At 38.2% G+C, this 18829-nt stretch overlaps 1 protein-coding gene across 2 annotated transcripts in view; it reads left to right on the forward strand.

The window, feature by feature from the left end:
- SOS1 (salt overly sensitive 1) overlaps positions 1–18829 on the forward strand; it is a 62555-nt gene that overhangs the window by 41324 nt on the left and 2402 nt on the right. For both annotated transcript variants that reach the window (NM_001281211.1, XM_010653187.3), the window contains 6 exon segments: positions 832–1134; positions 15275–15372; positions 15601–15732; positions 15836–16054; positions 16175–16381; positions 16692–16944. In NM_001281211.1, coding sequence (NP_001268140.1) covers positions 832–1134; positions 15275–15372; positions 15601–15732; positions 15836–16054; positions 16175–16381; positions 16692–16944 — 1212 coding nt within the window.

Below are 18829 nucleotides of genomic sequence, written 5' to 3' on the forward strand. Positions count from 1 at the left end.
TGCCTTCCATCCAAGAACTTTGGCTTTGATACCAAAATTGATGTAGGACAACCCTAGGATGGTTGCCTACACTCAAGGGTAGGTGGACTAGGGTTTATTTTTTAGGGTGTAAGGAGAGGAACAAAGAATAAATTTTATGGTAGATAAAATTATAAGATAAGAAATAGAGAGAAAGAAGAAACAATGAAGAAAAGATGGAAAACCTTAGAGTTTTACTAAGGCCTTCTAGGAGTCTCACCTAGAAGAAAATCAATGGAATCTCACCATTGAGGGTTGCAACCTTACAATGAAAGAAAATATAATATTATTCATATCAATTCATCTATTTGATTTACATTGATTAGCCTATTTATAGGCTTCTCTAAGAAATTCAAAGTCTACTAGGACTCTAATAACCTATTATGATTCTAATTCTAATTATAACATCCAAAATCTACTAGAACTCTAATAACCTATCATGACTCAAATTCTAATTATATTATAACTCAACTAGCTAATCTTAATTAGACTCTAACAAATACCAATCTCAAGTCAATTCTAAATAATATTAGTCGTACTTAAAGTTTACTTAGATCTTCCTTTTCTTCCTTGAATAAACTTTAAAAGGCTTTCCCCCATCACCCATGAAGATGGAATAGATGACCAACATGTTTCATATAAAACACCCACGTTTTATATTATAGGGTCTTATTATTTTTATTAAACATAGTTCTAAACTAACATGACCAGCTCTAAAAGCATTTTTATTTCAAGACAGAAACTCCTACATTCAAAATTGATTTTTTTTTTTTTTTAAATTTTGCTAATTTGAGCTAAAAAATTTTATACCAGGTGTTCAAGCTGCGTACTGGAGGATGCTTGATGAGGGGAGGATAACACAAACTACTGCAAATCTTTTGATGCAATCAGTGGATGAAGCACTCGACTTGGTTTCTGATGAACCTTTATGTGACTGGAAAGGTTTAAAAGCTAATGTTAATTTCCCAAATTATTACAGATTCCTTCAAACAAGCATCTGTCCACAAAAGCTTATTACATATTTCACGGTGGAAAGGTTGGAATCTGCATGTTACATCTGTGCTGCATTTTTACGTGCCCACAGAATTGCACGACGTCAACTACTTGACTTCATTGGTAAGAATTATTTTGGTGATCCTGCATGTTGCATGCTAATGGCTTCATTTTTATTTTAACAGAATTCTTGTTTGTACTTCTGATTAAAAAGGAAAAAAGAAAAGAAAAAATTGTTGTTTGATTCCATAACTTTTTCCTGTTTTCATAATATCAAATTTATTTCGTATGTTTTCGTGTATAAATCTTGTAAACATTAAAATAGTTTTTTTTGGTTAAATTATACACTTGAAGGATATTTTTGCTCCCATGTTAGAAACTACTGAAATCTATAGCAAATACCCAGCAATTTATCATGTTGCAAGTAATAGGTGATTTCTAGCAGATGGGAAATCATACACTAAAACAAGGTTTTGAGTCTGGGAAAATGTCCTTTGTTTTGTATTCTACTTCAGTTTTAGACAGTTCTTTTGTTTGGCACTGTTCCAACAAAATAACAGAATCCTAGTAATTGCACTCTGACCTTGAGTATCACCAAAGTACACCAAGAAGCTGCAATTTCCAATCTTGGTCCAAAGTGTAAACCATATCTCTCCAACTATCAGCCTAATACAAAATCTTTCTTACAATATGATGTTGAGCTAACATCTGCTAAGAAACAACACAAATCCTAAAGTTGGGAAAACAGAAAAGCAAGGAAGATTAAAGGAAAGATCAGTTCAATGAGTAAGAAATAAGAGATGGGGCTTCATTATGATACAATATTAAGATGGGAGAGAAAGACCAGTTAGTGCACTGGTAAGGAGTAATTTGACTGATGATGAATGCATCAAAAAGGCTGAAGACTGAATAGAATGTTGTTTAGGCAGTAAGAAGCTATGATATCTGGACTCACTAACTTGACCCAATGTACCGTGTTGACAGAATATGATGGGATCCTTGTTGGATGTGATTTTTTGCTTTGGGTGTAATTGTTTGATTTTGATTGATTTAATTTTTTATTTTCAAATTTATTAGCACATTATTACATTGAAAATGAGAGAATTTAAGAATATTTAGGAATAAAGAAAAATTGAAAACAGGTTAGGGAAAAACTTAATTTTTATTGATAAGAATAAATGAATACAACTAATACAAAATGTATATAGACTTTACAACATACAGAACTAGGATTTATTACAATATTTATTCTAATCTGAATAGGAAACTAATTTAAAATGGAAGATAACTATCCTTGATTTGTAGGCCTACCAACCAAACGTATGACAACTAATTCTCCTAGAGTGTAGCTCCTAAAAAAGTCGAACATTTTTACAGTTCCCTTCAAGTTGGTTCAAAGATATCAATCAAATCCAGCTTGTTAGTTAAAGACTCAAATGCTAGTTTAGGTAGTTCTTTGGTGCATGTCAATTAGCTGCTTCTTTATTAGAATGAAAGGCATGCAAATTAGTCCATTTTCCAACTTTTCCTTAAGTGTCAATTGATCTCTAGATGTTATGTCCTGTTGTGTTGTATTGGATTATAAGGTATGTTTATTGCTGTCTTGTTGTCACAATACAGTCTCATAGGAGCTGTTGTCTGTACCTTTAACTCTTTCAGGAGTTTTTTTGGCCAAAGAAATCCACACGTCTTGTGTGCCATAACACTTTAACTTTTGTACTACTTCTAGCAACAAATGCTTGCTTCTTACTTTTTCAAGTTACAACGTTTCTCCCAACAAATGTGCAAAAACCTAAGGTCAATCCATTGTTACTGATGGAACCTGCCCAGTCAACATTTGTGAATGCTTTCTAGTTGTAACTGTTTACTTCTTCTTCCTCTCCCTAGTGTCCTTTTTAAGTACTTTAGGATCTTGTATACTACCTCCACATGTTCACTTGGTGAGTGCATATACTGGTTTACAATACCAACTGAAAAAGCTATCTCTGGCCTACTGTGTGACAAATCGATTAACTTACCAACTAACCTGTGGTTGTTTTTTTGTTTCTCTTTTATGGATTTTCCATTTTGCGCCTGTTGTATATAACTCGTGTACTCTGGTATACATACATACATACATACATACATACATACATACATACATATATATATATATATATATATATATATATGGTTAAAGATCAAGTGATGCAGAATAAGCAATCTTAGCATACCTTTGCTTAGAAATGAAAGAAAAGTTATCGCATTGGCAAACAAACTTCCAAAGAGTAGGGAAGGGAATGTCTTTGTTGAAGATTAATTGGAAAGCAGAAAATACAGGGACAAAACAACTGCTGGAAAACTGGAATTTTTAATAAGTATTGATACAAACCTTAGAGGTAGGCTTTCATGCCTTTTTGATATATGTCTTAATCGACATAAAATAAGTAAGAAAGCAGCCAATCCGCAAGTGCCAGCCAGTTAGATCTAATTGGAGAGGCAGAAGAAAAAAGGAACTCCAATAAAAACAAATTCAATTCCTTTCCCTTTATTGGATAACTAATTTTGTGATTGGCATCACTGTGAACATAACCAGGTTTACATCCTAGCATGCCCACTTCTTTTTTCAAATCAAATGTGTACTTTCTTCATGAGACTGCAATACCTTTGCTAGACTGAGCTACCTCCATGCCTAGAAAATATCTTGAAGGACTAAGATCCTTTGTTTCAAATTCCTTAGCAAGTACTTTATGGAGTTCTCTGGTTTCCACTTCATTTTTCCAGTCAAGTTAATGTGATCCACATATACAATAAGGATAGTGATCTTACCCTCAATTAAGTGCTCGAAGAACATAGTGTCATCAACTTAGCTTTATGAATATCCTGCCTGAATTTTGAATAGACTATGAAAATCTATCAAACCACGCCCTAGGTGATTGTTTTAGGCCAATAAAATATCCTAAGTTTGCACACTTTTTCTCTTCCACAAAGCTCTTCAAAACCTAGTGGTAAATACATGTGCACCTTTTCTTCTAGTTCCCTATTGAGGAATGCATTCTTGACATCTAGGTGATGGAGCGATCATACTAGGTTGGTTGTTAGTGAAAGTAGTTCTTTAATTGTACATCTTGGTTACTTGAGCAAAAGTTTCTTGGTCGTCAAGCCCATATTGCAACAAGTCTTGTTGTGTATCTATCTACTGTCCCATTAGTCTGGCATTTGACAGTAAATACCCACTTGCATCCCATGAAAGTCTTCCCTTTCAGTAGTTCCATCAATTTCCAAGTGCTATTTTTTTCAAGTTCCTTCATCTCCTCTAGGACTGCCTCTCTCCAAACTGGAATCTTTAGAGCTTCCTATACAAATTTAGGAATTTCTATGCTAGAACAGTTAGAAGTAAAGGCTCACTAAGAAGATAGCAAGTTGTGGTAAGACACCAACTTTTAAATATGATGACGAGTACATGACCTAGTTCCGTTTCTACAAGCAATAGGCCTGTCAAGATCATTTATTTTTCAGGAATGGATACACTATTATGGACAGGCACCTGTAACTTCCATTTCTGAAGCATTCATATCTGAATCATGACTTTGCACTCATGGAGAATGAGCATGTTCTGTCATTTTTTATACTAAGCCGCCAAGAATAGGCACAAAGAGCAGGGTGTTAGACTTCATCTAGAACCTATCTTTCAATCACAATTAGTGGCACCAAAGAATTGGGAGATGAAGGTGACAACTTATATTAGACACTCAAGGTTTGAACAATAGGCATAGGAAGAATTTCCCAAAACTAATCTTTCATAGAATTCCTCTTGAGGAGAAGTTTAGGAAGGGAAAGACTTGTTTTCAAAGAATGTGACATCAAAGGTGACAAAACAACTTTTAAGATGTAGGATCATAGCATTTATACCCTTTTTGAGTGGGTGAATATCCTAGGAATATACATTTAACAACCCATGGGTCCAATTTGCTTCTAAGGTGATTATGCAAATGAATAAAGGTCATACAGCTAAGGACTTTAAGTGGGAGAGAGGTGAAGAGTTTAGTTTGAGGATAAATTTGCGTGAAGGCACTCAAAGGAGTTTGAAAATTTAGAATTCATGTAGATAGGAGCGATGGGAGAGAGAGGGAGAGAGGGCAAGAGAGAGAAAGAGGGCGTGAGGGAAAGTGAGAGTACGTGCGACGGCGACGACGATGAGACCGGTGAGGCGAGTCGAAAGCGAAGCTTCACGGTGGAATCCAAGACCTTCGAGCTTGCCCTGGATGAAAGGAAAGGGAAACGTCAGATTTGCATTGTGGAGAAGAAGCGGGGGGTCTTGACATGGGTTCGTTTAGGGCTGGAAAGCTTAGGGCTTTTCAAGGAGGGGCTAATCCATTGTATCCGAGATGAAAAAGAAGGGAGATGGGAAAAGGAGTGGAAAGAAGGAGGCAAGCTGTATACATTGGCTCGGGGCTTCAACAGAGTGGGTGGTTTTTTAAGGTTGGGGGTTGTGGATTTGGAATGAAAAAGGTTCTATATCTTCTTACCGAGAGGTAGGAGGGACAAAAGAGGATGGACGGCGATGGTGGAGATGATACGTCAAATGGAAGAGCAGGTTGGTAGAAGAACAGATTTGCAGGAAGTAAGGGCCGGCGGAAAAGCTACTCCGGCGAAATCATACGCAGAAGCAGTCATGAGAACGAATCGGAAAGGCTCAAATGCAATCAAGATAAAGGTCACTAGGGAGGAGATTGCTGGAAATTTACAGAAGCTGGAGCACTGTCTCGTTGCGAGCTGGAAGTCCAACAAAAAAGAAGAAGAAGACTTGGAGAGGCTGGGAAGTCTCTGGGCGAATTCTTGGGGACTAAAAGGCAAGTTAGGGCTGGCCAAGTTGGAACGAGGTAGGGCATTGTTGGAGTTTGAAGACCTAAGAGAGGCACACCGTGTGGCCTCCTCGGGGAGCAGAGTAATGGGAGGAGCCCACTTAGGGCTGGATCTCTGGAACCCAAAGTTGGGTTGTTGGGTAGAGGAGGAGATGGAACAGGAAGCTTGGGTTAAAATTTTCGGCCTCCCAATTTCGTTATGGAGCCCGGTGATTCTGAAGAAAATAGGGGAGGAATGTGGGGGATTTGTTGAAATCGACGAGCGGACAAGCTCGATGGGGGAGATTCAATGGGCTAGGATATTGGTCAAAATAAGAGGTGATTTTAGACCGAGTATGTTAGAAATTGAGGTAGAGGAGGAGGTTTACACTTTGGCACTGTGGTGGGAGATTAGGCCGGTGGTGAGACGGATTTTCTCTTCAGCGGAAAACAGAAGGAGAAACGAGGTCAGGGATGACACGTATTCACGCGCGAAGAAGCGCGTGGGGAAGAAACTGGTAGATGCGGGAACCGAGGAACTGCACCTGCCAGATGATGGGAGGGTTCTGCAGGAGAATGGGCCGGGTCTAGAGCCTGGGAACCAGATCTATGGCCCGGTGCCCCGGGATTGGGTCTATTCAGATGGAAGAGTGGCTGGGTCGATCTCATTTGGCCCAAATATGGGTCTTAAAGAGTTGGAGAAGGAAGGTGGGCTGGCTAAGATAGACGGGCCTTTGGGCTGAAATTTAAAAGATAAGTCAAAGGTGGCTGGTGATTCAGAGGCAGGCCCATCGTCTAGTAGTTGGGATGCTGAACTGGGCTGCCATACTTTAGGTGAGGTGGAAGGCTTGGAAAGGGATGACCCAACTGCTCCCCAAGAGAAGGCTAGTTTTTTGGGCCGTTTTATCTCCAGAAAAGGATCCTTTCCAGAGGATCCTTTGACGAGCTGGGTGCCAGAGGAGTTTAGTAGGGAACAGAGGGATGATGGCTTCTCAATGACTGACCGTGCGCTTGAAGAGGAAGCTAAAAGGTATGTCCTGAATTCCCATCCTAAAGGAAATCGGGTTATGGGGATACCTCTTCTTTTCTCTTCTAATTCTGATCGGGCTCCGGAGGGGGAGTCTTTCGATCGTCCAGGGGGAATAGAGGAGGAATTATGGGGGGACAAGTCAACATGGTTAATAGTCTATGAGGGGAACGTTGAGAATGTGAATGGATCCTGGAAGTTGGGAGAGGCCAACAAAAATAGAGACAAGGTTAGGGGCAAGGAGGGGAATTCTAGTGCCTCTGGACCTCAAGATACCGAAGATGAGAAAGAGGAACTATGGGAGGACTGTAGTTTAGCAAAATTTAGCCAATTTCTGGGATTCTCTACGGAGGGGCTGGAAAAGGAGATACTGAATTTTCTGACTAAAATCAGAAAGAGGCGGGAAAAGATTCACAGCAAAGAACTGTTGGAGAAGTCCAAGTTTGAAAGGGAACTAAAGAGGCTGGAGTGCTCTGTCAATTATGAGGGGGGGAATAAGCAGAAAGGTCCTTCACAGGGCAAAGGGAATCAGTTGATAATTTCCCAATGAAGTTGAAGATTATAAATTGGAATGTGAGGGGAGCTAATGACAGCTCTAAGAGGAAAATTATTAAGAACTATATAAGGAACCAGAGGGTGGACCTAATGTGTATCCAGGAAACCAAGATTCAGGAGATGTCGGAGGGTATTGTGAGAAGTCTGGGCACGGGGAGATTTATAGATTGGAGAGCCCTAAATGCGGAGGGGGCTGCGGGTGGCATTCTGATATGCTGGGACAAGAGGGTCTTGGATATTTTGGATTGGGAGGAGGGTCATTTCTCATTGTCTTGTAGATTCAAGACTATAGAAAATTGGGCTACTTGGGTTTTTACGGGTGTGTATGGTCCATTTACCAAAGTGGAAAGGGAGGGTATGTGGGAAGAATTTGGGGCGATAAGAAGCCTTTGGGATGATCCCTGGTGTCTCGGTGGGGACTTCAATATCACTCTGTTTCAGCAAGAAAGGAGCAGTCAAAGAAGAATCAGCTCAGCCATGAGGAGATTTGCAGAGACTGTGGATGATCTAGAGTTGGTGGACCTGCCCCTTCAGGGGGGAGTATTCACCTGGAATGGGGGGCTTAATAATCAGGCGTGGGCGAGACTAGACAGATTTTTAGTTTCCCCTAGCTGGTTAGATCAGTTTAGTGGAGTCACTCAGAGCAGGTTGTCTCGGCCAATTTCTGACCATTTCCCAATTGTGTTAGAGGGGGGTGGAATAAGAAGAGGTCCAACCCCGTTTAGATTCGAAAATATGTGGTTGAAGGTTGAGGGGTTTAAAGACATTGTTAGAACCTGGTGGTAGGGAATTGAAGTCAGGGGCAACGCTAGCTATAGATTGGCTGTTAAAATGAAGGAAATTAAAAAAAAACTGAAAGTTTGGAACAAAGAGGTTTTTGGGAGGCTGGAAACTAATAAAGTGAGAGAATCTTGACTGTGGAGGAAGCTGAATTAAAAAAGGAAGCTAAAGACTCCTTTAAGAAATGGGTCCTGTTGGAGGAAGCCCATTGGAGATAGCACTCAAGGGAGATTTGGTTAAGGGAGGGGGATAGAAACACGGGGTTCTTCCATAGAATGGCAAGTGCTCATCGAAGAAACAACGCTATGGACAGAATTAAGGTTAATGGGGAGTGGCTAGTAGAGGAGCAGGAGGTGAGAGAAGGAGTTGTGAATTCGTTTCAACAGATGCGTTCTGAAGACATGGTTTGGCAGGCGGATATTGGTAGAATTCAGGTGGGTTGCATCAGCCAGTAAGAAGCAGAGAGTCTGGAAATCCCATTTGCAGAGATTGAGATTCATTCGGCGTTGATGGAGATGAATGGGGATAAAGCCCCTGGCCCGGATGGTTTTACTGTAGCCTTTTGGCAAAGCGCATGGGACTTTACCAAAGAGGAGATCATGGAGATGTTTAAAGAATTTCATGAGCATAATTCCTTTGTTAGAAGCCTTAACAATACTTTTTTGGTGTTGATACCTAAGAAAAACGGGGCTGAGGATCTTGGAGACTTTAGACCTATCAGCCTATTGGGGGGGCTCTATAAATTTTTGGCTAAAGTCTTAGCTAATAGGCTCAAAAAAGTGATTGGTAAGGTGGTCTCTATTGCTCAGAATGCCTTTGTAATGGGAAGACAAATTCTGGATGCGTCCTTAATTGCTAATGAGGTGATAGATTCGTGGCAGAAGAGAAAAGAAAAGGGCCTTATTTGCAAACTGAATATAGAAAAAACTTATGACAACATCAATTGGAATTTTCTAATGAAGGTCCTTCAAAAAATGGGCTTTGGGACCAAGTGGGTGGGATGGATGTGGAGTTGTGTGTCTTCTGCTAAATTCTCTATTCTTGTTAATGGAGTGCCAGCTGGATTTTTCCCTAGTACTAGAGGGCTTCGTCAAGGGGATCCTCTATCTCCTTACCTCTTTGTTATGGGAATGGAGATTCTGGACATCCTCATCAGGAGAGTGGTGGAGGGGGGATATCTTTCAGGATGCAACATTCGGGGTGGTAGTAGATCTTCCTTGAATATCTCCCACCTATTTTTTGCTGATGACACAATTGTATTTTGTGAGGCGAGCAAAGAACAAGTTACTCATCTAAGCTGGATTCTCTTTTGGTTTGAAGCGGCTTTGGGTCTTCGAATTAATTTAGCCAAAAGCGAAATCATTCTAGTTGGAGAAGTGGAGGAGACTCTTGAGATGGCAGCTGAGCTAGGATGCAGGGTGGGGTCTCTGCCTTCTCACTATTTGGGTCTCCCCTTAGGGGTCCCCAATAGGGCTACTTCTATGTGGGATGGAGTGGAAGAGAGGGTCAGGAGGAGACTTGCGCTTTGGAAAAGACAGTACATCTCCAAAGGGGGGAGGATCACTCTCATAAAAAGCACCTTGACTAGCATGCCAATTTACCAAATGTCTATATTCCGAATGCCCAAGTCCATTGCTGAAAGAGTGGAGAAAACCCAAAGAGATTTCCTATGGGGGGGAGGAAACTTGGAGGGAAAAGTCCATCTAGTTAAATGGGATGTGGTCTGTACAGAAAAACACAAGGGAGGGCTAGGATTAAGGAGAATAGCCACTCTGAATAGAGCCTTGCTGGGCAAGTGGATTTGGAGGTTTGCTTGTGAAAATGATAACCTTTGGAAACAAGTGATCACTACGAAATATGGGTAAGAGGATTATGGTTGGAGGTCAAAGAAGGCTAGTGGGGCGGCTGGAGTAGGGGTCTGGAAGGAGATTATGAAAGAATCTGAATGATGCTGGGAAAACTTGGCTTTTCTAGTTGGGAAGGGTTCCAAAATCAAATTTTGGAAAGATAGTTGGTGCACTGACACTCCGTTGTCCCAATGCTTCAATCATCTTTTTGTACTTGCCGCGCATAGAGACGCTACGATTGAGGAGATGTGGGACCAAGATTCGGGCCAAGGAGATTGGAATCTAGTTTTTGTGAGGGACTTCAATGATTGGGAGTTGGATATGGTTGGGGATTTGCTCCATACTTTGAGGGGCCATAGGCCTTCCCTGGAGGATGATTCAGTTATGTGGAGGCAGGGAAGAAATGGTCTCTTCAGGGTCAAAGAAGCTTACAGGCTGCTGGACAAGCCTAATGCCACAGTGTTTCCCGCAAGGAGAATATGGGTGGATAGGGTGCCAACTAAAGTCTGTTTTTTTGCTTGGGAGGCTACGTGGGGGAAGGTGCTCACTCTGGACAGACTCCAGATAAGAGGGGTGCAACTCCCAAATTGTTGCTTTTTGTGTGGTTGTGAAGAAGAGAATGTAAATCATATTCTTTTACACTGTATAGTGACTAGAGCCCTATGGGATATTATTTTTGGGTTGATAGATATTAAGTGGGTCCTCCCAGAAACTGTAAAGGAGGCTTTAATCTCCTGGAGAGGTTCATTTGTAGGGAAGAAAAGGAAAAAGATTTGGAAATCCATTCCGTTGTATATTTTTTGGACGGTTTGGAAGGAGAGGAATAGGTTAGCCTTTAGGGGGGGTGCGTTGAATATTCAGAAATTAAAGAATTCTTTTGTCTGTAACTTATGGAATTGGGCCAAAGTGTATTTAGGTGAGGAGTCTTTCTCCCTTATAGGTTTTTTGGAGTGGATAGCTTCCACTTAAGGGGAGGTAGTTCTTTTTGGTCTTTTTTCTCTTTTTGAGGCTGTAGCCGTCTTGTATACTCCTTGTATGCTTTGTGGCGTTTAGCCTTTTCTAATGCACATCTTGTTTGCTTATCAAAATAAAAAATTTAGAATTCATGTAGGCATTATCAAATAGGAAGTTGTGAGAACTGTTTTCCCCCAAAAGTGTATTGGTACCCTAGTGGCGAACATTGATAAGTGTGCAACTTCAAAAACTTGTTGGTTTTTTCTCTCGAAAATACCATTTTGTTGGATGTATGGACACATGATGATTGGTGAACAATCACAATTTTTGAAAAAAAAAATCCCTCAAGGTATTTGAAAAATATTATTTGCTATTATTGGCTCTTAGAACCTAAATTTGTGTTCCAAATTGTTCTTTTTTTTTTTTTTTTGCCATGACATGGAAGTTCTAAAGCTTCTTTTAGCCTCAAGTTTTCCCTTAATCAAACCCAACAAAGACGTGTGTGATTATCAATAAAAGTAATAAACTATCTAGCAGTGTTATCAAAGGCAATAGCCTAGGTTGCCTAGGCAACAAGGCCAAGTGGCGTAGATAAAAATCACCTCTTAAAGACTTAGGTAAGGTAGCTTAGCTTCAAAGAGGCAATACTTAGGCGATCGCCTTGGGATAAGGCTCAAGATATAGAGGCAACCCCGCCTTTGACCATGGGTTAAGATTAAACATATTTAAATTATGATTTAATTCAATCTAACATTAAATTAAACCGAGTATAAGATGAAATATCATACAACTAATCATAGTGATAATGAGATAGAGGGCTATCAATCTAATCTTGATGAAAGTGATGACAATTTTAATTTCAATAATGATTATGATGATGAAACTTGAATCTTCTCTAGGATGTTCATTCTCTCATTTTGTTTTTTATTCTGGTTTTTAGATGTTTGGAAAATTAAAATATGCATTGGGACAAGATGAATTTCTCTAAACAATATAATGTTTCTTAAGATTTGGGGTATAATATTAAACACTTTGAATAATTATTACTATTTTATTAATTTTACAAGACACCATGAGGAATAAAAAATTTATAGTGTTGATTGTTGAAGACAATGCTTATATTGGTTAAATATTGAATCGGTAAATATATGTTTCTTTTTTATTGCCTTACTATTGTCAAGTTATTGCCTTGTTTTTCACCTTTTGCCTTAGGCTAAAAGGTATCCTATCGCCTTGACATTGCCTTTTGCTTTTGACAACACTGCTATCTAGTTCCCAAAATGTTAGTCTCACATGAAGGGCCCTACATATGGTCATGCACAAGAGTAAATGTGCTAGACTGTAATGGAAAATGAGCTCTTTGAAGTTTTGATAATTCACAAATTCAGCATCGACACAAAGGACTTTTTTTTTTTATTAACAAAGGAAACAGTTTTTGCAAATAAGGAAAACTAGGGTGCCCTAATCTATGTTGCCATAACATGATTTCATCCTCACTAGATTGAGAAGAAGTCCTATTCACCACTTGAGCTTGTCTTATAACCCATTCACCTTCCTAGCACTACCAATCTTCTTCCTTGAATCCAAGTCTTGGAATTAGGGCTAGTAGGAAAAATATTTTCTGCGCAATGATAATCTTTGGTAAACTTGCTGATGGAAAAAAGATTGCAAGAGATCTTAGGGACATGAAGAATCAAACTCAGCATTAGATTTTTTGAAATAGGGAGAGTGACGAAGGGCAAAGAACCATCGACAATTCTTACTTTTTTATTATCAGAACATGGAATATGAAGAGAATAAATTTGAAAGACTGGTCATATGATATGTCGCCCCTGAATTAAATTTCCATAATGAACACTGAGGGCTGTCAAGAAGTTACCATGTTGGGCTAGAGGTCAAGAGGGTGTGGGATTTGTGTTGTTTTTGAATTGTTCATAAACCTGTGCAGTAGCTTTAATCGTTCTTGCATGAAAGGCTGAGAATCTAGTCCTCCAAAGTTTATTGGTTGTTGTCCATTACCTATTGCCTGGAAAGCACAATTATTCTTGTCAAGAAACTTCATTTCTTCCGATTTACAAGCTTGCCATGAAGCTTCCAGTATGTCTCTCTAGTATGCCCTGGCTTGTTGCAATAGTTGTACCAAACTTTGTTGCTCCTCTCTTCTCCTTTCTTGAAAGCTTTCTGTCCACTCATCAACTCATTCTCAGGCACTACAAAAATGTAAGCAGAGTTTTCCATTGATTGGATGATTTGTCCTCCCATCATCACATTCTTCCTACTCTCTTCCCTTCTAATATAGATAAACACTTAATGGTTAGAAGGAAAAGTTTCCTTGCCAATAACTCTTCTCTTGGCTTCATCTGATTTTGAGTCAAGGCTGGCGTGGAACTTAAAAACCCTCTCTTTTTCCTGCATCTTGTTGTATCAAGCACTATCATTGGGATACCCCCATTCAGCATCACACTACTGATCTAGTTTCTGTCACTGACCTCTAACGTACTGTAATATTTGTTTACGCTTTGGCTCCCCTGTTTCATCTCACAAATTCGATTTCTAATCTCAAATATCTTAGTTGAGTTTCCCACATCAGAATGTCTGAGCAATAACATCCCACATCTCTTTTGCAGTTAATAAGAAAAGGTATGTTTGGCCAATATCAGGTTCAATTAAGTTGACCAGTCATGCCATAACCATGGAGTTCTCTGCTTCCCATATGTAGAACACCATCTCATCCTCCTATTTGGGTGGCTTTGTGGAACCAGCGAGATATCCAAACTTCCCTTCGCCACAAACAAACATTTTCACAGATTGGGACCAACATAAACAATTCTGCTCATTCATTTTGTTGGTTGTGATATGAAGTGATGGGGCTTAGAGAGTAGATGCGAAAAAAAAGAAAAAACAAATGATAGACATCTAGGATCAAAGGCGGCTCTAATACCATGAAAACAGATCGAGAAAATTTTAATTTTTAATGATACAAATAAATGAATATAGCTTATACAGGGTATATATAGATTTTGTAGACATATAGGACTAGGATTTGTTACAATAGTTATCCTAATTTGAATAGGAAACTAATTTAAAATAGGAGATAACTATGCCATGGACCTATCCAGGTCATACCATCATTGACCAAAAAACCTATCTCCTCATTTGTAGGCCTACCAACTATCATATATAATTCTCCTAAAAAATAGCTCCTAAATAATTGAACAGTTTTACAAGAAACAAAGATAAAAAATAAAAATAAATAAAAATAAGAATAAAAAAAGTTCTTATTAAAGATATCTTTACTTTTAATTGAGTTTTAATTGATTTTTCCTTTTTCCCTTTTAGAGATGTCATATCCCCATATTTTGAATCCTTTTTAATTACTTCCACCTATTCCAAATTTTGGAGTTGAAGAATATGACTCCTAAATATGTACCTGCACCCAAGTCCAAGCAACATATGTAAGAAGGGATGTGGGGGTGCATGATTTAAGAGTCTTAGCATTGCAGACAACAATTTTATGATCATCACATCACAGTCCATTCCTGCTACTGATTTTTCTTAAACTGTGGTACTTATTGGTTTTGATGCCTTCTATAGCAATTTACTGTGCCACTAGGTTTCTCCATGGTTTAATAGAAGGGATGGCATTTGATAAAGCATTTAGCCATTGATTGGGACCCATCTTAATTGCACTATGTAAGTGGTTTAGCTATCTGATACATATGTCCTCAAAACATTCTTGAAACATTTCCTCTTGTCAATGAATTAGCACAAGAACGAAAAAACTAAAACTAGCCATTCTAATTCTTTAAATTAGCAAGCTACATTTGAGAGTGAATATTATGTTATTTGAATAGAAAGGTCAGGCCATATATGTAACTTTATATCAGACTGCCTATGGTTTATATCCCCTTAAAAATGAAGAAAAACCCTTGAGCCCCATCCTTTACTAGCAATGCCATGTATTCAATCATCTAAAGTTGCAATAACAATCTCTCCACATTCCTCAAATAGTGAAAATCTTTCTTGGTATTGTGAAAGTGGATAATAGTCAAACTCAACAACTCCTTTTCTAAACTCATATGGATTCATTTAAATCTTTACTGAATTTGAAATAAAAATAATCATATGCATATCGCACCTGAAAAATATGAACTTAATTTTTAACTTGGGTTATCATTCCCCTAAAATATGTTGAACTTTGCTCTTAATATACGTTTCTAGGGTAATCCTGTTTTTGGAAACACTCTTTATTACTAATGCATGGATACGCTCATTAGGTGATAGTGAAATTGCATCTACTGTCATTAATGAAAGTGAAGCAGAAGGAGAAGAAGCAAGAAAGTTCCTGGAAGATGTCCGTGTTACATTTCCTCAGGTTTGTAGGTTCAAACACCCTGCTGATGTGTTTTATTAATTAGTTGTGCTGGATACTACTTGGAATTTGTTAGCCAAGGTTCGTTTGAATTATATCATTTTTATGGTAATAAATTTAGTATCTTCTCTTCACTCTTGCTTAGAGAGGGTATCTTAAAATGAGTATGTGTTTAAAATGCATTAATTGGAGAGGCATTCTTATAAATCCTTGTATTGGAAACATTTTCAGGTTTTGCGTGTTGTGAAAACCAGGCAAGTAACTCATTCAGTGCTGCTACATTTAATTGATTATGTGCAAAATCTTGAGAAAATTGGATTGTTGGAAGAAAAGGAGATGTTCCATCTTCATGATGCTGTCCAGGTATCATTGGACTATGTTCTTTCATTTATACTTTTAACGGTATTCAGTGTATACATCATTAGTTGTCTTTCATGCTGAAAATGTTGTTTCAACTTTGATGCAGACAGACTTAAAAAAGCTTTTAAGAAATCCTCCTTTGGTAAAGATTCCAAGAATGCGTGATATGATTACAACCCATCCTTTGTTGGGGGCCCTTCCTTCTGCAGTCCGTGAACCACTTGAAAGTTCTACCAAGGAAATAATGAAAGTACGTGGTGTGGCACTTTACAGAGAGGGTTCAAAGCCAAGTGGTATCTGGCTCATATCTAGTGGAGTGGTCAAGGTACTTAAAATTTTATAGGAGGAAGTAGGAGTTTCAGAAAGAAACATGTGTTCTGTACAAATCTATGACTTCCAAATTTTGATTGGAAACATATCACATACGAGAATTTTTGTTTTGCAGTGGGCGAGTAAGAGCATAAGAAACAAGCACTCATTGCGTCCAACATTTACGCATGGGAGTACTTTGGGACTATATGAAGTGCTAATTGGAAAGCCTTATATATGTGACATGATAACAGATTCAGTGGTACTATGTTTTTTTGTTGAGACTGATAAAATAATGTCAATGCTCAGGTCAGATCCTGCAGTAGAAGATTTCCTGTGGCAGGTATATCAAGTTAGCATTATTATTGTTGCTTCTGTCATAGTTTTCATATCTCCATTCTTTGGTTATCAACATGGAGAACTATGAAGTGAACTAGAATATATAGGTATAACTCTTCTGATGTGGAACATAGTCATGTTACCAAATTTACTTGTGCAATTCTTTAATATGCAAGAGGTAAATGATATGATGGTTCTTGGTTGATTTGTTGTGTTTGACATTTTAATATCCGGTGGCCATGGGGAAATGATTACTGATTTGGATATATGGCATGCCTATTGATTTTGTGTTCAATTTATCTTTGGTTTTGCAGGAAAGTGCTATAGTTCTTGCAAAACTCTTGCTTCCTCAAATATTTGAGAAAATGGCAATGCAAGATTTGAGAGCCCTTGTTGCAGAAAAGTCAATAATGACCATATATATAAGTGGAGAAACTATAGAAATACCTCACTATTCCATTGGTTTTTTATTAGACGGATTCATAAAAGGCCAAGAAGAACTGATTACATATCCCGCTGCACTGATGCCTTCCCATAATCTCAGTTTCCGAAGTCTAGATACATCAGGTAATTCATAGTTTTCTCATGAAAATGTTGTCCTCTGCAACTTCATCTTTCTTTCCTTTCATTTTCTTCCTTTTTTGATATACTGTTTTCATAATTAATCATTTTATTTACATTATGACATCTGGAAGGCTACAATTGATGCAAAGCATGTTAAGAAGAAAGGAAAAAATGGTGTCACTTTCAACTTTCTTTGTACTGGAATTATCATAGTTAAGATGGGGGTACATTCAGCTAGTTTATTTAGTAGCCCTAAATTAGGCAATCAAGGCTAGTTATTGCCTGGTAAGAGAGATTTTAGCAAGGAGTAATTTAGCAAGTTGCTGTATCAAGTTATCGTAGCAGGTATCGTTCATGCTACCATAACAGATTACTCTTCATGATTCGATAGTAGTGAATTAAAAAGGGTTTTTTGGTTTGTGTTGAATTGCTTGCTTTAGTGTTTTGATTAATAATTAGGGTTGGATTGATTTGAGGGCAAGAATTAACTTTGATCAGGGTTTCAAGCCTATTAAAAGAGTTGTGGACATCATTTTGAGTTAGCAAACATTGAAGTCAGAACTTTCAGTGCTAAGACCTTGTTTAAAGGATATATGCCAAGATAACCTGACCCTAATTCTGAATTATAGTGTTTCTCAAACAAATCCTGTACCATAGTCTGTCAGCTGATACATATTGAGTCATTTCAGAGTTGATGTTATCTTACTGGTTTTGGAACAAATAATGGTTATTTGTTATGTTCTGTTTACATCAGAGAAAAAAGAATGACAGTCCAAATGTTAGAAGTAGAAAAAGAACAAAATCCTAAAAAGTTTTGTTTAACATAAAATGACTTTCAAAAAATGAGTAATGGGAGTAATTAGGATGCTGATATGGATAACTCGCAAGAAAAGAAAGTACCAAGTTAAGTGTGAATGTTTTTGCAAAAATGAGGAGGTAGTAACAGTCAGTGACAAAGAAGAGAGAATCAGTTGATATTGTTTGGACATGTAGCAAAAGATCAAATGGATGCATTAGTAGGGGGGAGGAATGCTGGAGTCAGAAGGGACTCCCTCCCCAGACAAGGGGAAAGCTAAAAAGGGATGATGAGAAAAAACATGTTTGCTGTTTTTGTTTTTCTTCCTTTTTCTTCTTTTTTCATTTCATTTCTATTTCTAGATTTTACTCTTGTCTCCATAATTGAATTTATATAGTTTTTCTTTGCCAAATTATTTATGTTACTAGAGAGTTGGGATGCTCCTTCTTGGTCGCTGTGCGTGTAACTGAGTGTTGCTACTTATCTCTTGGACTTGTTTTTGATAAGGTTTTGTATTTTGTAAGGACTTATCTCACCTATAGTTGGAACTTCAATTACTAACAACCCTTTAAAAGCTTAGGCCACATGTCCAAAATTGTCCATGCAAGAAAGTAATTTAATTAGAATGTTAGACAAGCAGCACACAGTTCAAACTTCTCCCATTCCTTGTTACAGAAACATAGCCTTCATGCTATCGGTTATCATCATTAGATTTCAGCACACAATGGGAGAAACCTGAAGAAGATCCTTCAAAATCCAAGGAAAACCTTTTCTAGTAAATATCAGATCTGGAAGAAATATATGTTTAACTCCTAGTTAAGGAGATTCATAAAATCATCTAGTGATCAGAATTTTCAAGATGTTTCTTAGTTGCACCACCCTTTTTCCATGGTTGTACCACAAATATTTTCTCCTACGTCCTACTTTGTTCTAATCCACTATTGCAATTCTCTCTCTCTCTCTCTCTCTCTCTGCTCTAATAGATACCATTTTCTTTCTCCCTACCTAAAACCAAACTTGGATTTGCTACTTAGAGTCAGGCCTCAAGGACTGATCTAGTACAGAAATGGAGCACGTGTAAGCCATATGAAC

This window comes from Vitis vinifera, chromosome 1 (assembly GCF_030704535.1).
Source record: "Vitis vinifera cultivar Pinot Noir 40024 chromosome 1, ASM3070453v1".
NCBI lineage: Eukaryota > Viridiplantae > Streptophyta > Magnoliopsida > Vitales > Vitaceae > Vitis > Vitis vinifera.